The 23,888-nt window shown below is 38.0% G+C and overlaps 1 protein-coding gene across 2 annotated transcripts; it reads right to left on the bottom strand.

Moving 5' to 3' along the window:
• Positions 1 to 5,005: 5,005 nt before the first annotated feature.
• LOC101860360 (peroxisome assembly protein 26) lies at positions 5,006 to 23,644 on the bottom strand. Of its 2 annotated transcripts, none has more exons than XM_005107603.3 (8): positions 23,510 to 23,644; positions 19,608 to 19,773; positions 18,862 to 19,002; positions 16,321 to 16,423; positions 13,518 to 13,643; positions 12,186 to 12,393; positions 11,144 to 11,272; positions 5,006 to 5,165 (listed from the first exon to the last, which is right to left on the bottom strand). In XM_005107603.3, the coding sequence occupies exons 2-8, from the start codon at positions 19,730 to 19,732 to the stop codon at positions 5,086 to 5,088; spliced, it is 912 nt and encodes a 303-aa protein (XP_005107660.1). In that variant the 5' UTR covers positions 19,733 to 19,773; positions 23,510 to 23,644; the 3' UTR covers positions 5,006 to 5,085. The 2 variants fall into 2 exon arrangements, with proteins under 2 accessions (XP_005107660.1, XP_005107659.1); XM_005107602.3 differs by having other exon boundaries at positions 23,522 to 23,644.
• Between the last annotated feature and the right edge of the window lie 244 nt (positions 23,645 to 23,888).

Here is a 23,888-nt window from a genome sequence, read left to right as displayed (position 1 = left end):
TAGTAGGTGTTTTTATGCCCACGGCATCACAATTTCGATCAATTAGGAGGAAGGGGGGGCCTCCACCCTGCCTGTCGGGGCAAACATGAGCTGAGAGGGGTACAGCGTCCAAGCAGTAAGACCAAGATGCCATACTCAATTAAAATTTTCCCCATAACCACTACACAACAGATAGCGATAGTGATACCTTTTGGATAGGATGAGGTGGAAGTGCACATAATTCATTTCTCCTGAATGCCCTGAACCTGCCTACCTTGCTGTTCTGATGGATGGCAGCGTTATACCATGAACATGCAGTTCACAATGAGGCGGAGTAGAATGCTCATTCATTGAAATTGTAACATTGGAATGCATTGTACAGTCGACTATGGATGAATCAACAGTTGATGGGGGGGGGGGGGGGGGGGGTGTTTAAAAAAAAGACTAACTCATCCGAAGTTCAGGTGCCTGTTCTGTAATGAAAAAGAGGTGCTGGGACACGATGGGGGGGAGATCAACTCGAGCTATTTTCAACATAAGCAGAGTCAACTAATATTGTGAGGCCGAAAAACTTCAGCTGTTTGCGTTGAGATTGATAACCTTTGTTACCATGTAGGCTACCGTTGCACACTCCAATTTACATTGTAGGTTATCTTAAATGTGTCTAGAAGTAAAATGGTACTGTGCTCAGGACAAATGGAAATGAGAGGTAAAAAATTCAACGGCGGGCTGGCTCATCTGTTTTAACTTATGCTTGCATTGGTCAGTTTCCTTTCCATGCTGCCACTACCCCCACCACCACCACCACACATACATTGCATCAGGTTCATCAACATAACAGGACTTCACTGTAGCAAGTAACTCGATACTGTATATCTGTGGGAGAATTGTATAAGTTTGGTAGTTTAGATTAGAATTAGAGGCAGCTTGTCCTGCAAACTTAAGTTGGGGTCCATTGAGGTTGACTTTTTCAATCGGACCAAAGTGAATGAAAATGAAATATGTTTCAGATTTAGTTATTTTGTTGACCCTGAAGGAATGAAAGATTTAACTTAATTTAACATTAAAAGGATTCTTTCTCTTTTTGTGGCGTCATGGATGAAAGGGGAGTTAAGTATTAACTAGATCTGCACTCTACCACAATATGCCGAAGGCCCAGGAGGTTGTCTCACTAACAAGGCAATCCCCAATGTCCGGATCGGATGCGGGAACAACTTTAACTTTTTACATGGTACGCTACATAATTTGTTTAGTCTTGTGAACAGTAATGATGAGGAAAGTTATATCTGATTAGCCTGACAATACTTAATTTTCTAAAGACAAGTCTAAGTCGTCCTCGGATTTGCTGAAAAATGGAAAGAGCCCTGTATTCTAAAACCTTTGACTTGGACACCTTAGACTAGAGTGAGTTAGAATCAACAAAACAGCTTGGTCAAAAAGAAGTTGAAAGTACCCATCGATAAATCTGATTCTTCCGATTCAGAATCTTATATCACATCATAAAAAACCAACTTCAAACTAGTCCATCAGTGGTCTAGTGGTTAAGTTAGATTCTCGGACTTGAAACTAAGGTCGTGGGTTGGAATTCATCAGGGACTTGATGTTTTTTGGGGGCACTTGACACAGATTTTCCTCCCTTCATGCTTCATGGGAATAGGTAGGCCTACCCAGCTATAGACTGCGAAAGCTTTTGTGCGTTTGTTATTGTTTTTAGCGCATGCTGTCAGCAGCTTGCTACTACTTCCCAGGCAGCCGAGCATATTTCTAATTCTTCTAGTAGTGTGTCTGCAACTTACTATAATACTACAGTCAATTCCATTCGTGTTGAGCTCGATTGAGTTTATCTTTTCCTAGGGCCCCAGCACCTCCTCATCTTCTTTACATTTTACAGGTCATAGCAGTTAAGTTGAACGACGAACAAGTTGATTTTCTTTCCACTTTCCACCCCCCCAAAAAAACATAGACTCATTCGTAGTCGACTGTTTCACTTTTGTCTCAGTCTACTAAGCAACTGATGATGAATCAATGATCAGGCCTTGAGATAATGGTATATATATAGTATACGTGTGTTGGATATTATTTTTTACTATTCTTTGAACTATATATAATTACATGTACCTCATAAGGCTTTGTAACATTTGTAGGAGACGGAAGAATCTTTTTTGTGTGACGCAACGTGAGGAGCAAAGATCATCAGTTATGGGTGCGCTCCAGACAACTATATAGCATATATGTAGCCTACCAGTACCAGAAGTCGGTAGTTTGTTCACGGAGATAACTGTTTGTTATACAGCGGAATCTGCTTTTAAACTTACCTGAACTCTGTTTTAATCTGAAAAGAGCAGTCAACCGAAAGAAAATAAAATCCCAAATTTTTTTCTATTATTATACAATTTGAGCAGCCTCTCAAAACCTGGCTAAGCTACATCGCGAAGAAAATCCGGGGGTCCCGCAGATTTCCGTTTAAACAGACTTCACTGTGTATTATGTATAGGGTTTAAATTATTACACTGACTTGCTGGAAACAAACATTGCGAAATCAATGTCATCCCATTGAGCATGGGTTGTGTGTCAAGTTTAACTGCAAATCTACTGCTCTGGCAGTTAATACAAGGAACAAGCACAATATACAATAGCACATTTTTATGATCTCGATACACTCCAGATTCTCCAACTTTGAGTCTTGATTGTGTAATGTACAGTGAATCTGATGGAACCTTCCCATGATTTTTGTCCTGCCCAGCTAGTAACTTTTAGTTTGGGGGGAAAGCAAAGTCGGACAGACATGAGCATTACATGGATAATTCTTGGGTCCTTAAACTTAAACGTAATGTGTCCAGTCGCAATGTGTTCACAGTAAATATCTGCTCTATTTTTGTATTCTATGTGCCCCCTAATCAAATGATTTTAATGTTTCAAAATTTTTTTATGCCCAGATGTCATCACCAAACAATGTTATAGAATTATTAGCCTTGACAGAGAATGGCCAGGTCTAATATAAATTTAAAGATCTGGATTTACTGTTGCAGAGGCAAACCTTTAAATACAGTCGAACCTGTGTCAAACGGCCACCCTTTGTCAAGGAGAAAAGTGGCCGTATAACACAGACGGCCGTCTTAGGCAAGACTCAAAATGGAGAAAGCAAACCAGTCCCTTCCGAGGTCCAAACCAAGGCTGCTTTCATGCGAAGGAATGCCATATAGGGCCAATTCAAGAGGTTTTATTTATTGTTTTCTTTGGGGGGGGGGGGGGGGGGGTGTAAGAAGTAAGAAGGGGGTTTTCAGTTGTTTTGTTTTTTGGTTAGCTTTTTCATTTGCAGATTATGAGCAAGGTTATAAAATAAAGAACTTAACTTATTAAGAAGACGATGAAGATGAAGGCAGAGTGCCATGGTATAACAAACACCGAGTCGCCACAACTCGGAGAACGAGCGGCGCTTTTGTCATTGTTTCTTTGTTACAGATTATGCAGTTTGTGTAGGGTTGTGGGCGGGGGGGGTTATAGGTTATGACAGATCACACCCTCCCCGTCAGCAGCAGTTGAAAATGTATCATTGTATCGTTACCCATTGGTCAACTTGGGTAAACATTCATGGGAGGGACTAACATTTTACGGACTAACAATAATGACAGGTGGATGAATTATGACACAGCGTTAGAGGCCGATTTAGAATTTATGATAAAGCATAGGGCGATGCGAGACCAGGCCTGGCCACGGCCGCGTTGGACAGGTGAGCGTTTTAGAGTTTTACACAGTAATATTGAAAAAACGAAAGGGAGGAAATGGAAAGTGGCCGTTTGTACCGGTGGTTGCATTAATTTTACAGGTGGCTGTCATGGCAGGTTCGACTGTATTTTAAACATCTTACTTGTGCATCATCATTCATCATGTGTGTCAATCATGCTTTTATTGGATCCTCTTCCACCACTTAGGTCCTGGCCTTGACCAGTCACCTCAGTCATGTACTGGATCAATATTCAATAAAATCATTGAACCATTCAGTAAAGAACGCTTCCTGATTTACGTCAACACTCTCCCTGCTGTTATCTAGAAGTGACAAAATCTAGCCTGCCTGCATGACACATGTCGTAAAACTAAAAGTAGGCCTATAGGATGTAATTAATATTGATACAAATTATGCAGTGCACAGACACATCAATAAAAATGTAGGCTTAGTTATTTAGTGCATGACAGTGTGATTGGAATAAAAGTAAAGGAAAGCCTGTGTAATTCTGGCAGTGCTGTTGAAATTCATCATGTGTAATCAACAAAGGGTTCTCAATCTCTGATTTGTTTTAAATCTTTCGGTCATATTGCCAAACATGAATCAAAATTTGATGGGAGGTCCTGTACTGACCTGATGATAATCAAGTGGTGTACACATTGCCTGTACGAGCATAAAATAGACTAGATTCAAATCCATGATGGAGAGACAGACTCCACACTCCACTGTATACATAGGATGTTGCAAGCAATCTGCGTGCAATTGTGTGTCATAGCAGAACCCTGACCTTCTGTCAGATTATCTTGAACTTGAAGCCATTATTAACCACAGTAGTAGTAGAGGTTTTACGGCGCTCCTAACTGCATAAGGTCATACTCATATGAGCGCCAGAAGATTAGAGGTGTTACAAGAGAGTAACAAACACAAAAAGGAAGGAGGGGAGATAAGGACGATAGATGTTTGATAGGAAAGAAGAAGCAAACCACCCCAGAGCACCCGCCAACCACCCACTTATTATAATATTAACCACAGTCATGTGGGAGAACTTGAAATATTAATATTATAACCCATTTCCATGACAAAGTTGGTCAAACACAGGTTCACCACTATCTATCTAGTAGAAACAGTGGGTTCATGCCATCAGAGCAGGCATCAATAGCACATGTACCGAGAACTTGTCCGCTTCTCTATTCTATTGGAGAGCCTTGTTGTAGTGACTTTGTTGCTCTTTTAACTTTTAAGCCTTATAACTTATAGAATAGCACTTTAAACCAGTTTATGTACGAAACCAAAAGAAATATCTCAAAAGGGCATCACATAAAATTTATTATAAAAATCTATTGCAAGTAATCTGTAAAGGTAATGTCGGTCTTGTCAAAAAGTCAGCTGCCACGCCACAGCAGTCTGGCCAGGAATGTCTTCCACAGGATCACGAGTCGTCCCAAGCTGGATACAGGGTCTCCTAGCAGAAAGAAAGACACAAAATGATTGATAAATATTCATCCTATATAAACATAGTATTTGTGCCTCTACACCGCCATTCGTCAACTGTCTCAGTTGTACCGTCCTTATTAAACTACTGTAAATTTACCCTGTTGTACCGCCTGCGAACTGGTCGCCAGAACTATACAGTACACATTAGGGCTATACACTGCGCACGGCACATTCGCTCAGTTGTTGCCCGAAACACTGACAATATTTCACATGCAAGTCTCTACGAGCTAGGCCTTTTGTATGGCGTGCATTTAGGCGGAGACTACTGTATCTGGCTCTCCAGGAAATCGCGGTCTTGCGGGCGCACTTGCGGCCGCTTTTTTCGTAGAGTTTCGCAATAAACCCGCAATTTTTTGCAATTTTAGGCAAAATAACGTCAACGCTTTAATTTGAGCAGAATTTTAAATTCGAAATGATGCGTGTATAGAGCCGATAGGCCTACGTAAATCATGGTTTCGGCTCAGCTCTAGTCTACTGGGCGTACTCTGAAAGCTATAACTGGAAATTTAGGCCGGGATACATCATGTACAACACAAACTGAGACATAGAGATCTAATGTGTGTAAGTTTAAGCATGCACATGTGATAAGAAAGTAGGTGTGTGTGGTGTGCTTGTGTGTGCGCGTGTAAGGTGTATGTGTGTGTGTGCGTGCGAGCGCACAAATATTGTTCGTACTTCGTACATGATGCATGTGTCTACATACACGGTAACCAGGCACCTAGTCTCAGTATCTACATACACGGTAACTGGAATGAAAATAAATCAATATTTGTCCTGTGCTGTCACTTTTTGAAAAAAAAAGAAAGAAAGTCATACATTACAAATACAAGCGTCTTGTCGGGATCGCCATTGTGACCGGTCAGTGAACCTGTGCTTTCGCATCAAATTGTGAGTACCGGTTGGGGTCACAAAAGATCATTCAAAGTCTGTGCGCTGCAAAGTATAGGGCTCCGGAAAGGGGGGATTATCGATTTTTTTAAAAGGTACAGTCGGGAGAGGGCTAGGGTTGAAGGCAATACCGGATGACAAAAATTGAACTTGGAGTTCTGAACTGCCCGGTTACCGTGTACGTGACAACACTGAGACTACGTGCCTGGTTGCCGCTTACCGTGTACGAAGACACTGAGGCTAGGTGCCCGGTTACCGTGTACGTAGACACTCAATAAATGTAAAACACCTTAAGCTGTATTCACACGGGAGTGGCCGTAATAGAAATGATCTACATTATTATTACTGTTAAATGGAGAAAAAAAAATTTGCTGTATTTACGATTTGACAAGAGTTAGAACAATATTATACTGTTTTAAAAAAAAAAAAAAAATGAAATAGATCTAAATACAGATTACCGGTGTATCGAAAGTATCAAGAGAAAAATAGAATAGGATCTGAATTGATTGAGGCATAAGCTAATTTTGCATTTAGAGGTTGTTTGAATCCCCCATCAATTTTTTTTAAAGAGCCTAAACCACATACTACACTTCTAGATCTTTGCATGAACCAAGTACTCGCGGTTACTAAATTTGGTCAATTTTATGCCTTCATTTAAAAGTTATTACGAAAACCGAGGGTTCCGTTATTTTGGGTCGCGCGGTATTATATTATATTTGGTGGATGATTTTATTGTTAATGTACTTGTGTGTTGTTACTAATTATTAGTACTAGTAAATGATGTTAATAAAATTTGTACTGTGGGTCATGGTTTTTTAAAAGGCTGTTCTGCTTTTATGCTACCGGTACTCAAATTGTCATGTTTTTTAAAACTATGTTAAACGCGTATTAATGCGCCTGGGATGGGAAGGTTGCAATTTTTAGGCAGTTTACCTTGCAATTTTTTTATTTCAAAAATGCAATTTTCCGCAGGGCCAGCTGTATGCATAATGGTAAAACTGAAGGAGATATTGATTCAAAAACTGCAGGCATGCCAAGCATTAACATGGCACTTGGGCCGAGTGAGAGAGGAACTGCATACTGCATCATTCATACGCTCACTGAATGACACTAAGGGTTTATCCATATCATATGTGTTACGACACAGTGGAATCAGGCTCTCGTCAATTTTTGGGCATGTAGAGTTATTGGCATCAACTTAAAGCTTGGTTATAAATTGTCTTGCTTTTGATGAAAAAAATACCCATTTATCTTGAATAAAAGTTGAGATATTTGCGAATGAAGGAGGTGGGGGTCACCTGGTTTCAGAGTAAAAATTTACGAGAAAATAGTCCCCAAAGTTCGGTGAATTCAAAAGCATGAGTGTCCTTGGAAACTAGAAGGTGTAAAAGCAAAAAAAAAAGAGGGTGACCTTATTTAGGCCACATATGGCCTATATAAGCTTGCCCCCCACCTGGCCTTATTTAGGCCACATAGAGAGAAAGAAACCCTCTTCACATCCATCTTCCATCCCAGAAGGACATGTAATGTATCTAGTATCAATTTAAGGTCCTTTTCTGTATCTACAAATCTGCAGTTAAAAACCTGTGCCGTTGGTACATATCTGAATTACCCGTACTGAATTTATTAATAAATGTGTACTTTCTTCGAAAGTGGATAGGTGGACTTCAGGGTGTAGCCTAACATCGCCTAGTGTTAGGGTAAGGTTTTAAAAATAAGAGAAAAAAAAAAGATGGTGGGCAGACTCGGTTTGACATTCTGCCAGTTAAACTTCTATCTAAATCGTTATTCTTAATTTATTTTTTTTACTTTTTTGAAAAAAAAAGTGGTTTGTTTATTTTATTTCTTTCTTTTTTTTTGGTGTGAATCATCCCGGCAAACATGATGTAGTTAACCGAATCTAGAGTAACACTGCCACCTGGCAACACTGAATGTCTTTGTATTTTGATGATTTGAGATAAACAACAGATTCGAAAGGCATGGCATGGTTATGCTGATAGGCTAGTCCTACTACATTAGATCATGTGTACACAGCAGTTTGTTTGTTAAGTAGATTTCTAGAACTAATCATGGATTCGCAAGATCGAGATTCTACTGATCTTTTATTTTGTGAGCGGGATTATTTCAAAATAGAGGAATGATTATGAATGAAAAGCGGACAAAGGGTAGGAGTTGTGTGTGTGTGTGTGAGAGAGACAGAGTGTGTGTGTGTTTGCAGTGGGAGAGAGAGAGTAAATGTAATAGTGTTAGGATGCGTGAGTGTGTGTGTAATGTGTGTACTGTAAGTGTGTGAATGTTTTTGTGTTCGGGAGTGTTTATCTTAATTAAATGGTCCAAAATTAATGTACTTTATTTTGTTGAGAATTTTACATAGAAGGCACACCACTGCAAAACACCTCTTTACAAAGTCACAGAAATATATTTTTTTGTACTTATACTAATAGAGGTACAGTACAGAGTGATTTAAAAAATCACCTGCAAGGATATTCTTTACTGCTAATGGTCATTCTAGACAAATCCTACATCATTCTCTTTGTTTTCCTTAACTGTTAAAGAGTAAGCCAACTAGCTAGTAATTTCCTAATCTTATGGGCATTCTTAAAATTTCAAAACTTGTTTTTAGCGCTTTTCTCAATATAAAACGGATTCCTTTAAAAAAAAATTCCAATGACTATAAGTCAGCTCCTTATTCTTTTTTTTCAAAGTTTTGTGCATACATTTGTGTGAAACTATATTTTATGCTTTCAAGTATAAAATCAAGCAAAATGTTCTTCAGAGACATAGAAGTAGGCACACTGGAACATTTGATAAACCGCGGAAAGATGACCAGAAAATAAAAAAAATCATCTTATGATCTTCACTTGCAATGGCAAATTTCTGGACAAATTATAGTCTACCTCAATATCTTTTTTTTCACACATTTTTCTTCACTATTCATGACAACAGTTGATTTCAGTTATTATCAATTAGCAATTTTCATTGATTAGCACAATTTAACAAAAAATATTGAGTCAGAGACTTGCTGTCTAAAAAGTCCACTGCTAATGCTATTCTTATCAAAGAAAATGGCACAATTCGATCATGTAAAAATATCCACAAAATAATAACATAAAATAATTCTGTAGCCTACTGAAAGACTGAGCAGATGCTTATCATACATATTCTCTGTTCTCTTCTAGAATCTAGTAAGTTTGCTCAAAACAGAATTTGGGGGAAAAAGTTGTATCTAATAAAAGTTAAAGTGATTGTTATGGTGAAATTTGTTATTATTAACTCTGGAAAATATAGTTAAATTAAATGCTGAATCTAAAGTTAACTAGAACTGTGCAATTCATTTTATTTCAATTCCAAAGCCCAAAGGCATAGCAATAAGTTAGATCTAGCCGTTGTAGGCTCTCTGGGTGCTTCTTCTAGCCTAGGTCTACTTACTGATTCTAGACAGGGAATCTAGATTTAGCTATCACCTGCACTATCCAAAAGTCAAATATATCGTAAAATAAAAACAAAACTGAATTGTTTTGTCAGTCAGTACATCAAAATTGCCATAGCCGCACGTATTAATAGTTGAATAATGCGATGCCGATCCAATACATTATCACAGTGTGCAGGGGAGAGTGGGATGCCCGGGTCGCTGACCGGTCGATTCGGACGTTCGGCTTTTGTAGAGATAGGGATTTTTACGGAAAGCCCTAGCCTATTAGCGTTGTGAAAACTTCAACCTATACAGCTGAGGCGTCAAAAGATGTTGGAAAATAATAATACGTCTTGAAGTTTCATAATTTATATTACAGGATAACACAGCCAGTAGTTTTTATTTCATCGCGTTGTAAAAATTGCCTTGTTTTCAGAAGCAAATTTTAATACTTCCAGTTCTAGAGAATCGATTTTCTCGCGAAGACCACCATTTTGATGATCTTTCTGTTCCTTTTAAAAAGATGTAGGCCTGTCGGATGTGGCAGTGCGATTAACAATACAATTGTTTAGACCCATCAAAACATGATGCTTCATGGCCGATCACAAAAGTCTCCACGGCGTATCGAGGCCAATTCGGCCTACCGCGTGCATGTTCACTAAACTGCCTACTACTACTACTACGAGACAGTACAAGAGAGCGCTACACAGGCAAAGATAGTGTAACTTTGACTCAGGTATGTTGTTTGTGTACACACTTTTTGTACACCAAATTTTACCCGAAAGTCCATTCGGAGGATTTGATCTTTTCACTTGACCAAAGTGTGCCAAAATGGTTTGCCAATCCATGAAAGAAAAATCTGGCCCTCATTCAAACCATTGGGATTGAGCAAAATTTTGCGTATTGTGCTTTGTTCTTACAATTTTCATTATGATTATGATTTATAAGTTGTACACTGAGACAAAACTGTACTAAATGAGAAAGGTACACCATTATGAAAGTGGAATGAACTCAGTAGCGTGAAAAGGGTAGTTTGAGCATATATATGTGGCCTTAATAATGTTCCGGGGAGGGGGAAATCTTATTTAGGCCACAGGTGGCCTAAATAATGTTAGGTGTGTGTGTGTGTGGGGGGGGGGGGGTGACCTTATCTAGGCCATATGTGGCCTAAATAAGCACTCCAAAAAAAAATAAAAAATTGCACGTTAGCCAGAAAAATGCCTGTTTCTTTGATTTCATTATTTTGACAAGTGCCAGATTTCATCCCGCTGCCTCACAACCTGTAACTGAGAATGATTGAGAAAAAACTTTTAGTTTTAGAAGAAAAAGAATCTAAAACTAAGATAACTGAAAGCTAGTAAGTAACAGTAACACTGACACAAATGCTGAAAGAATTTAAATATCATTAAAATAAAAAATAAAAACAATACTAATCACATCCTTCAACAGCATTCTGTTAATTTGAAAAAATAACCTCCAATCCACAAGGAGATAAAGTGACAGACTCATTATAAAGTAATTTGTGCTTTTTTTGCCTGAACATTATAAGAATGGGGTAAACAATGGCCTGTCTGGAGAAAAGGTAAGCTTATTATTTTTACAACTATTGTATTAGTGCGGTACTTATAATTATAAAGACTGCCTACCTGTTTGAGAATGCATCAAACTCAGAACAGCGAAGACGGCCATGAGCAGAAGCCCAATTCTCTGATGCCATGGTCTTAGTCGAGCCTTGAGAAAACTGGTCACTTGGTGGTACAGGTACTCGATTACATCTAGACAAATACACATGCACAAAAAGATAAAAAAATTCAAGTAAAAAAGTGGATCAGAAGAATGTTGGCCTACCTGAGGTGCAACACTTGATACAAGCTAGTAACCCTCACAATTCTTGTGTTTCTGAAGCTTTGAAGAAGTCCTATTTCCACTTCGTAAAAAGATGTTACAATATTTAAGATCCAGAAAAAAAAGCTTATCAACCAATTTCAGCAACTTCTTTCGAGTCCTGTTCTTGTTTTGTTGACCCCTTCTTGGTGAATTTTACACTATAATTTGCAAATTGGCACTCTGAAAAGCTACTTTTAATACCTACTACAAATAGTCTCTCTGAATGACCCACTGGCAACCCGGTCCCTGGTACAGACTGTGGTACAGACTGGCTGTCCACAAAGACGAAGCTCAGCTGATATATCTAATGGCTTATAAAAATAAAGATAACCTCCCTCTAACCTAACATCTTTGCTAGCTAACAGCCAAAGTCAATATATTACGTATGTATGTTGAGTATGTGCTTGACCTCAAACTCACTGCAGCATACACAACATACAGCTGGAGGGGAGTATAAAGAGACAGAAGTCTGGAATGAAGAAGCAAGTCAAAGTAGTTAATATGAAGTCGTACAGCAGAGACAATACAATACTAAAAAGTGCTCATTTCCTTGAGTAAAGAGAAGCACATTGACACAACAATAGTCATTTAGTGCTGGGAAGAAGTAAGACAGACAGACAGAAACAACAGAGGGAAAATAATGAAGTAGGACCTACCAGAGGCGCCCTCCAACCACCAGTGAAAAAGTGCTCAATTCACTTTAAAACTATGAACAACATAACAAATCTAAACAGACAAGAACCCCCCCCCCCAAAAAAAAAAACAACAACAACAAAACAAACCCCAACCCAAACAACTTACCAGAAAGAGAACCATCTCCGTGTCTCTCAGGACCTTCACCATCAGTGGTATGATCACCTCCAGTTCGATCTTCTCCACCAAACTCGTCAGACCAATCGTCCGTGCTTTGTGCCACAACCGAAGACCCAACATGTGACGGAACGATTCTATTTGGGCAGACCAGAGGTTCTGTTGCGCCAAGTCGCTCTGCGTTGTTAAATCTCCCGCTCTGAAATGAAACAGAACATTTGTTCTACCATGGTCATCACCAAAGTCACAGTGGTTTCTAGATTTCACTAATGATAATATATTATATATACATAAGGTACGGTCGACTACGGATGAGTTGATGTCATCAGGGGAATGAAAAAAGATAAATTGATCCGAAGTTCAACATAACCATTGGGATATGTAAAGAAGAAGAGGAGCTGGGACCTGAGAAAAAGATCAACTTGCCCGAAGTTCAACACAAGTAAGGCCAACTGTAGTTGTTGTAAAAAACTATAAGAGCTTTTTTATTTTAGGTGTATGCATTTGAATAACAACCATCTCTACACCAGGGAGTTCCATTAGTTCAGTTGGTCTCAGGCTGGGCTATAAAGCAGATGGCCCTGTTATGAATCCCAGGCTGGATATTCTTGAACTCGGGTTGCTTTTTTTTTTTAGTTTGAAGGCTCTCAATCCATTTAGTTCAGCTAAGCTGGTGACAGATGTTAAATTCGAAATTCCCGCCACTTAAATAACCTAATCGTATTAATATTAATAGAGATGTTAAACCCTTACACTTTAACTTTATCTCTCAACACTATGTAAAATTAAATTAAACAAGGCAGGATCTAGGCATGATTCAACATCCATCTCTTATAGGATTTTATCCATGAGGTCTATATTTCTACTCTAATCGTCTCTACCTAAGATCCTGGTTTCCAGGAATCAGGAAAATGTTGAAGCTTAGAATAAACTAAATAGCATCATAGGCCAAACTGAGTAGAAACCAACCCATGTTTGAGTCAGGATAATGGAACTTTATCATTAATATCAAAAGGAGTGACTCCAGTGTGATCTTATACTTATACACAACTCGCACTGAACTGAATTTTGCATTCAACAAAAGGAGAAAGAATCCCAATTCTTTTCTATTTACAGTAGTCTCTATTTGAAATAAACTCTCCTCTCCGGGATAATAATAAAAAGATGTCAGGTGGCAGGATCTTATGTATGGATACTGTACTCACTACTACTCTGGTATAAAAATGCCCCCTTTGACTTCTTAAATAAAAGATAGGATTTCTTTATCTGGAACAAACCCCCTTCCCCAGCAGATACAATAAACATTACAATTGAAACACAGACCTGAGGAAGTTGCAAAAGCAATTCTTTCTCTCGCTCGGACAAAGAAGGACAATTCTCGACCAGTTCTTTCAAGGCTTCCACACAGCCAGTTGGATGCAAAATGTGACTGGCAAATATCCGTATTACCTTGGACAGACAATTAGAAATACACTTAAAACCTGGGACATTAAAAAAAAAAAAAAACTGTCACAAAAAATACATTTCCGAAAAAAAAAAGTTGTAATAATATGGACAGTTTTGAAACATTTTCATCAATGAAATAGAATAGAATATCATGTATATTATCTATATTTCTATTTTTTTCTTTTTATAAAAAATTATCAGTTTGCAAAAAAAAAAAAGAGACTTCGTGGTGAAATCTGTCCCCGTTGTTTTCTGCAAGAAAAATTTTGAAATTATGCAAACTGAGCCCAAAAATGTGAAATTATGCGATTCTGTTAATTTTAACAAAGAATGATAAAAGAAAATAATCAGAAATTATGCAAAAAATGATCAAATTTTGCAAAATTATGCTGGGTGCATAAAACCACGGGGACAGTGAAATGAGGCACCCGTCAAAATAAAGAAATCCTAGAATAGACATTTTTAGACCGGTTTGACATTTTTTACAAAATTTGTTTTTAGGCCCAACACCTGTTACATCCACTTAAAACATATTTTTGAAGAGATTTTACTAAAACATGTTTATTAAAGGCACAGAAAATGTAAATTTCCAGTTTCTAAGGTCTCTCAAGCTGAGGAAGTCACCAAAGTTGGGTGGTCATTTTCTTGCTAATTTTACCTCTGAAACCAGGCTATCCTCACCCCATTTAACCACAAATATCTCAACTTTTCTTCAAAATGGATGGGTATTTTTTTTCATCGAAAGCAAGACAAATGAACAAGCTAAGATGATACCAAAAACATGTCCCCTCAGTTTTATGCAAAAGAAATTCTAAAATTATGCAAACTGAGCCCAAAAAACGTGAAATTATGCGATTCTGTTAATTTGAACAAAGAACGATAAAGGAAAATAATCAGAAATTAGGCAAAAAATTATCAAATTAGGTCAAATTATGCGAGGTGCATAAAACCACGGGGACAGAAAAACTCCACATGTCTAAAAATTGAGGAGTGCCTGATTCCACCACATCGTGACACACATTCATGGTGAAAATACAACCACATAAACCAATAGTCCTACTACTAGTACTACTGGTAGGAATATATAGAAATCATCAGCCTGTCCCAAGGTATCTTAATTGAAGTTAATTCATGTTTTCTTTACTAATTTTATGTAAAAAACAAAAAAAAGCACATAAACTAAAACACTATGACAAATTTTTACCATATGTACTCATTCATAAAACATATATATGCTCTTGAAAACTTTGGTCTTAACAGACACTTTTAAAACAATAATATGAAGAGAGCAATTGAAAAACGATCAAGTTTAGAGAAATTTCAACATTCAGAATACAATGACATTAGTTGTGTTTCTATTGTGATTTTTTTTTTAAAAGGTTTTTATTTCAGGACTGAGCTTATTGTTCGGTTTGACAGTTTCTAAGAGATCGCCATGGAAGAAGCGCACATGTTACAGAAAATAATTTATTTAAATCACTTCCTTTTTAAGACTGATAGTTTTTTCATTGTGGTTCTTATATGCATGCCAAAAGATGCACTTGATCTTTATAATTAATATAATATTACTACAGTGGAGTCCACTTATAACGAGTCCTGAAACAAAGAGAAGTCTGTTATAAAGACACTATTCTAAAACCCCATTTTTTTACCTTCTTTATCTTTGTAAATAAAATACTGCTGTAGTGCAATCAGACAAACACAGGAGTCGGTTATAGCGGAATATTGCTGCTGCTGTGCACAGCGCACAGGCCAGTTATACATATAAACCTTGCCAGTTGAGAAACTTGTTTGTGATCTAGCGAAACATAGGACCTTACATCAACTCCTTGAGTGAAACAAAGAATAGGAGAGCCCACGTTTGCCAACAATGAAGGCCGGAGCGAATGAGTGGGGAGGGTGTGGTAAGCGCAGACAAGCAGAACGCATCGTGTGATAGGCCAGCCTAGTCTAGATTATCCAGGCCTACCACTACCCATGCCCTCACTTCTCCGATGCGGGGATAGAGAGGTTACAATGCTGTGATGGATGGAGTGAATGTGTAGTAACGTGCGCAAGCAGACGAAATACACAACGGGGTGTGGTGGGTTGGGGGACAACACAGCGGGCGAGTTTGCCCAGAGCGCATTCTTTCTGATCGCCAACGCCGTGCTGTCAACATCGCTTGCGCTTGAAAAAGAAACCGATTCGATTTTTGATCAAGTAAGACCTAGAGGTCATGTTGAACAATGTCTTCATCAGGGTAGATAACAAAAAGAAATATAAACACCAAACGCATAGATTAGGCCTACTTTATTACTTCCATTGAATTTATTACTGGATTCCTTATAACGAGAATCCTGGTATAACGGACATTTCGCACCGGTCCCCTACGTCTCGTTATAACAGGATTCCACTGTATATCGACTGTAACAGCCTCAAATTGGGGAACGTTTTATTTTTTGCCTGGCAGATTGTCTTGCATAATGTGTTTTATCGTGCAAATTTATAAAAAGAAAACTATGTTATATGATGTTGGTGCAACACATGTTATAGTTATATAGATCCATTCTCTGGCACACCCCCACTCTGTTTTCCTTGAACTTAGGAATTTCGGACTTACACTGATTGTTACTGTTACTGTTGCTATAACCAGCAATCTAGAATTTGCTTTTGAGATATAATATCCATTAGAACCTACCTGAGCACACTGTTTGTTCATGCGGTTCTGCGGGTTTTCAAACCAGTGCTGCACCAGACTGTGGCATGGTAAGTATTCTCTCACATGTGCATGTAAAAGAATGCTGAAAGAACACACATATCACAGTGTGGATAAAGAAAAATAGATGAAAACATGTGGACAAGAGAAAAAGCAAAACATGAGAGCGGCTATTGAAAGCTAAAGAACGATAAGTCTGTTTTCAGACTTATAGGGTGAACTTTAGCACAGATTTGTATAACACAGCATCAAGGAATAAGTAAGTAGGAAAATGAATGTAACTCTTCAATATTATTCCCTACCGAGTTTACTTGGAAACGTTTACTATTGAGTTGAAAAAAAGTAAAAAAAACAAAACACCATAAATTTTAGCACAAACCATTCAGTATTACATAGGACACAAGTACATCTAGCGACTACAGTATTTTAAACGTCTGTACCATCTGCTCAGTTGACGAAATAGATTATGCAGAGTTTTACACACACATGCATGCACACACACACACATACATACATACAAAATATATCAATATATAACAGAAAAAAGAAGTGTTGTTTGCAAATTACAAATAAGTATCTCTACTAATAACCAGATTTACTAAGGAAAAACGCGCACTATAGAGCATACAAAGACAAACAAGTGCGTTAGTATTGTCGTTTAAAAAACATAAACCTTCCTTCCTATTCACTAGATACTGTTCTTTCACTTTCAAAATCAATTTTTTGATCAATAAAGTTTGCACCCCACAGGCAACTGCTTTCTATAAAACCACAACAAAGACAGAGAAAAAGTAAGTTTCTTCTGCACCATGCCCAAGGCTTTCCCCACTTTAGTTGGGCTCACAGCCAAATTCTCCTGACATCATTCTCCATTTGAATTAATGGACACAGAAAAGCTATAAAAATATGCTAATGACAAGATCATAAAACATGAAAACCCAGACCGTTAATGGAAAGTTGAAGAGGGCCAGCGTGTGTGTGCTAAATCTGATAACACAGCTGCCTCAAAAATCTGATCAAAGTTCACAATACAGACACTACCATGAATATTTATGGTTGCTTTTGATATAATATATAAGGGAAATAAACAATATTATATCGTGCAGAACATGACTCTTACACAGAAAGATATTTAATCAAATCAGTGTGAGCACCCTCCATGACCCCAGTGGGTTGGATGGTAACAGACCCACAGCACAGCAGCAGGTGGTGTACCTCACTGAAATCACTATTTGAAAGATGGAATTGGAATACTCCTTGACTCTAAAAACTACCCTTTTAAAAGTATATGTACATTTACTTCCTTGTACATTCTACCATCTCTGTAGCTGTTATTCTTTTTTCTTTCCTCTTCATTCTAACCACGGAGCCATGAGGTCAACAAGTTCAAAACAAACTTAAAATTTTATAGGCCTATATCCACTGAGCATTTTGGTACCATTCTTTAACCTCTCAGTCAATTTTAAAGAAAATGGTAGTTGTTTAAAATTTGATAAAATTTGTTAAAGTCAGTCACTGGCTGCAACCCCATGTTTGACAGACAATAAAAGAGTACCAAGTGCACTAAACATCTCCACATTAACAGAGTACAATCACTATAACAAATATATGGAGCCTAATTTTTTTAAAGACTGTGGGATCATTACAAATCAGTATTTTATCACTTCAAACACGATGATCTGTCGTTATTTCGACAAAAACACCAAGCGTTGACCCGGCCGGCGCCGCACCGGCCCCCGCGGCGAGCGAGTCGGCTTATACTATAGTGTACCCCGCGTGCGGGGTCACATGCTTTCCGAGTCTCGTGGAAGGATTGATGTAAAATAATTCAAAGCTGATTACTTTATTCTAATAAAAAATAAATAGATCTTTTGATTAATACCTTTTTTAAGCCGCTATTTTACATATTTTGTGTAATAAGTGATCTTTAAACATTTTGACAGCACTTAAAAAAAAACTTTCTATTTAAACGTCAAAGGCCAAATATATACTACGGGAAAGCCCATTTAGAGCTCTACAGTTCTCCGCCAATGAAAAGACGGTATCTTATCATCGCTCGCTCCGCGAAGCATTTGAATGCACGCGTGTCAATTTTTGAACCGGCCGACCACGCATTCCGACCGCGAGGGGCTTCGCTTTCCTCTACGATTCTCCAGCTCCTAATAATCGGACATGTAAACAACTTACACCATTGTAACGAGGAAAAGCTGAACTTTTATAAGGTGTACGGCATTTGGTGTTTTATAGCCAAAGAGCAAAGAAACAGCGATCGGAATTACCCCGATTCCATGCGGTCGGAAGGCTGCAAGTGCCCGCGAGGCCGTGTTTACGCTACCTAGTATTAAATCCCATAATGACAGCACTTTCATTTTTTTTTACATCATGAGAAGCTTCATGGCTCTGCTACTGTTAGTGAATCATACAGAGCATTTTTGTGGCAATGGCACAGAGAGGCTTATTTTTCCTTGGCAGTTACTGATCAAATATATATGTAGCAGAGAAGTGGTATAGAGAGGTTCCTACCAAACTTGTATGATTCGAGGTGGACACATGTCAATGGTGCCGTATACATCTGAGATGAATGACACAGCATGGTCCCATAGGTTTGTCTCTGCAAGAGCTTGAATACCCAGAGCCGCTGATGCTTCTATAACTTCTTGATTTCTGGTGAAGGTTCAAATAAAATTAATCACTGATCTCCACAATTCAGCTTTATTTACAGTACAGCGAACTACAAAAACATAAGATTTTGAAGCATTCAAAGTGACTACCTGCTGGCACATAGGCATAAGAATTTTGTAAAAATTGATTGTGTACATAATAGCTCACGACAGTTATAAACTTGAAGTTTTAAAAGAGAAAACTGAGCAGTTCAATCAATTATCAAATACAGATAAAAATCTATTGTTAAGACAGATATTGCCCATGACAAAAACGTTTTTTCTTAAAATTTCATTTCTGGCAACAAAGTTTATCCTAGTCTAAGTTGGAATCGAAGTAAATGTGGAAAATTTAAGGTAGGCCTACCGTTGAGCAAGATCATATTTTGAAAAAAACCATGTCTTTCTCACAAATTAGATGTCAATTTGAGCTTCACGCCCTCAATTTATATGACACAATACATATGAAAAAAAGATAATACAGTATGTAAAAAAGTTAGACATTCATGAAAAGAAGTTTTCGATTTTAAGCAAAACCTATACAGTAATACTCCCCCGACCCCACCCCTGACCTTTTCAGCTAATAAGCAGTACTTGAATCAATACAACCTTTCATGTTCCGGCTCACATTTCGCTGTTTTAATAACAGCACAGCATTTATCAAAGCACTCAACAAATTTCCTCATCACAAAAAAGTCCACCGCTTCTGCAAGGCTTGGGCTCAGATGAGCCATGGTTACTGCAGTATGTCTTCAACCTTTTCCTTTAAAAAAATCTGAAAATAAAAAGAAATTAGGTATTCTTTTTCTAAAAGTAAGAAGACACCATTTCATTAAAACAAATAGTGGCCGTTTTAATTATTCAGTTATACATACTTATGATGAAAAATATTTCTAATACTGAGACACTCAACACAATAGCCTACCCCTTGGGAATCTTACCAAATTACAAGAAGACTAGAAACAAGCATGTCCATCCGATTATCTTGGATTTGAGTTACACCATAGGAACCTAACTAGTAACTCACTCAAGGTTAAAAAAAGTGAAAGTCCAAAATAGAGAGTTACTAGCTTCTAATCAATGACAAGGTTAAGGTCAGTTTAGGGTACGCAGACGTCATTTTTAAAACACCCCTGGAGGGCAATGACAACATTTAGTGTTTAATAAGAACTGCTGTGACAGTTTTCATTCCCCAAATGTCTCAGTCATTGGGAGAGAAAAACATTCTCTCAACAAACTGAATTTGCACACACACACACACACCCATGCAGTCATTGTCGTTATCATACTTTATGTATACACATAAGATGACTGACGAAAGATCCAGTTCGGGGTTGGAAAACTGTAGAAAGAATCAGTTCAGTCAAACAGGTCAGCCTTTTCCCCTGCCTACAAGAACCCAAAGTCACAACTTCTGAAAAGTAGGCTATCTTTACTTTACAACTACCGCCTTCCACAACCCTTCATCACTTCAACTTCAAATAATGATCACCAGAGCAGCATGCAAATTCAGCCTGAAGCACCAAAATTTTTACACCATACACGATCACACACAATGAAGATCAAGGAACATCCTCTTGCTGGCTCTTTTGACATCAATCAAACATGAATATCTGCTCTACTAAATGACAGAAGAGCCCAGGCTAGGTCCAGACCTCTATAAAATTACAAACAAACACCTTGAGACTTTGAGCCATAAGATGAAACTTATTAACTCCTAAAAACCACAACGACACACTCCGCGTCGTTTCTATTTACCCCTATCTGCCAGAATACACAGACCACACCATTTTCAACTCCCCAAATTAAATACATATTTCCGTCCAGTCCTCTAAATGCATGTTTATGATACTGACAATAAAAAAAAAATTGAATATTGATCAATTTTACAATAGATGTGATGACATTTCCTTTCTTCATGTAATTCGCAATTTGAAAGCATATTTTTCTAGGGGAGTGTCTATACGCACGCAGTAGCGTGCACCAACACATTTTTTGCTGTGCGCACCTAATTACGTGCTCCAACACATTTTTTTGCAATATGTACGCAATTTTGTGCTAGGTATTATACTTCGTTATGCACGCAATTCCGTGCCGTATGTGAGGATGTTGTTTCAATATATTCGTCCTGGGTTTTGGTAATGGGCGTAAATTTCATTCTAGTTATCATTATCATGTTAATGATCATAATTTGTCGTCATATATCTAAATCTTGCATTGTTTGTAATGTTTGCTCATTAGATAGATTTATTTCAACCTATGGACTTGTTCCTTTATTACCATTTTTACTAATATTGTTGACAACTCTCTATAATATTAATATATGAAGTCAAATTATCTAGTAGAGTAGTTCTTAAAAGTCAATCATGGATTTGAACCTTGCTAGCACATATGAGTTAAGTTCCCTCTTCTTTAACTTTTAGTTTGCCCCTCAGAATTATGTTCCCCTTTTTCGTAGAGCCCCTAAACGGGCTCAGGCGAGAGGAAGAATTGACATTATATCACCAGTCTTCACTCTTGAGATAAGAAACCTCCATGCAGCCTGTACAACTGTTCTTTTAATTTTCAGACTTTTTTGATTCCTCAAATTTTCAGCTGAATTTTTAAAATTATTAACTGCCTCAGACAAACAGAAAAGGTGAGGTTGCATAGCAACATAATGGAATCATGTATCTCAGGGTGGCTTTCCTTCAAGTCACTCAATAGTAGCCTTTCCTGCAGATTCAATGTCCCTTCTTCCAGTTTGGTACGACTGTCCCAACCAGACACTGTGCATGAAGACTCACTTGTTTATATTATATACACACAATTGTGTGCGTAAGTATAGCTATAACTATGATACCTTGCACGAAATTGTGTGCGAATAGCGAAATTAGAGCCCGACAATTTTAGATCTCTATAGAGCCTGAGTCATTTTCCCAATCAAAACTGTTACTCAATAAAGCTGCTTTTTCTGAATTCATTCTCACTATACATTTCACCTCCACCTCACTGATTTTGGCGATTGTAATTAATTAGTATTAGTATATGGTATGGATAACATTCGATTAAATGTAGAACGACGCAAACTATTTTTAGGTACGGCAGCCATCTTGTTTGATGTCAGATCGGGATACCCCTCCGATCACGTGACCACAATACTGCAGGGCACCAAAGATAGAAGTGTCTATGTATGTATAAGCTTAATCTACCTTTCGCTGTTGGAAGTTCTGGTGGCCAAAATGACAGCGCGTCTGCGTTTGAAGTCATACAAGTTTTTTTAAGAGCGTGGGATCGAATCCCGGTCCTGGAAGTTTGTTTTTTTCGGGGTTTTTTTCCTCTTCTCCTCCTCCTGACTGACCAACAGTTTTTCCCATAAATAATAATTTGTTGCTTTGTAGTTTTTTATGCATGTAGTGATGTAGCAGGCAGGAGGGGGGGGGGCGGGGGCGGTAAATCCTCAAGCGTCTTTACGGCAGTTTTCGTGCAGTTTATTGTCTTTGCGTTTACTGTGCTCCTTCAATTTCAAGCATCAGAGTTCTTACTGTTCTGAGCATCAACGATCTAAGCGATCTTCCATCACGTCCAAGTAGGCCCTACTAGATCTAGGAATTCCGAAATGTGCTTAGGGCCTTCTTAAAATAGTCTGTGGGTATCCCAGGAGTGATGACATTACATTACTAAAATTAGCAGCCAATCAGGAAGATGCGTCATTCTATATTTAAACGCATGTGTATGGATAATATGACGAACAAGATAAATCGGTGATCTTGTGGTTCCGTTCGTTAAAGTCCACAATCCATTTGCTTACATCCAGAGAAAAAATCCGGAAGTCTTGATGACCAAATAGGCAACACAAAATACAGGGATGCAACCTAACTGCTAAACACCAAATTATGTCAAAATTCAGAGGGGAATGCCCACCTGAACCCCTGAACCCCTCGGATCCCCCTCAAGATTTTTTTATTAGGTCAGGGGGGGCCTCGGCCCTACTCTTGACTTTTACTTTTGGGGCCCAAACCGGCGAATAATAGTTCTCATTGGGGGTGGGAACTGCCGAAAAAGCGCCATTCTTTGATTGAATTTTGATTTTCTGGCATTTCCTACCAGTGTCATGCTTAGGCTAGATCACTCCTCAACGATTACCTGGCAATTCAGGGTCTCTGGCGTTCAGCTTGGACTTTAGTTTAACGAACAGAACTACAAAATCACTGATAAATCTTATTCCAAAATTGTTTGAGATACCAAAACTTACACTAATTCTGCACAACAGCGCAGATTTAGTTCTGAGTGTTCAGGAAAATCAGTGAAATCAAGTCTGGCTGATAAGAGTTATTTATCTTAATTAAACCCCTGCCCCTGCGAGAACTTGATTTTAGATAGAAATAGAAAGGGCCTAGATATCTAGACAACGGACAAACACACCTCCTTCAAACTTCTAGATTTATATCTAGATTCTAGATCTAGAAGATCTAGATCTAGATCTAATCTAGATCTAGATTTAGAATCTAGATTCTAGTATTTTTACGAACCACAAACAATACCATTATCGGAAGAAGATTTCCGCACGTTCTTGAAAGCTTCGGTCGGAGGCGGAGGTGTACGTGCTTGTGAAACCATGAACATGAACCAAAGGATTGCAATTTGCATCTCTTGTTGTTTACTGCACTATAACCTTTGACCCTTCTAGCAAGCTTCTGTTCTTTAAAAAATAGAACTAGGCTAGAATCTAGATCTATGCGATTTCGAATGGAAACTCTTTTATATTCTGACAAAATATATAATGGATGATGATCATAACAGTCAACACAATTGCAACAACAACAATGACAACATCAACAAAAAATATGTTGGGTTTTTTTTATATATTAAAATTGTTTGCTAAGTTTGGGCCAAGTTTTAAGAAATTGC

The sequence above is a fragment of the Aplysia californica genome, unplaced genomic scaffold, assembly GCF_000002075.1.
Source record: "Aplysia californica isolate F4 #8 unplaced genomic scaffold, AplCal3.0 scaffold00615, whole genome shotgun sequence".
NCBI lineage: Eukaryota > Metazoa > Mollusca > Gastropoda > Aplysiida > Aplysiidae > Aplysia > Aplysia californica.
Note: the sequence above shows the minus strand (reverse complement) of the source record. Positions and strands in the feature narration are given on the sequence as shown.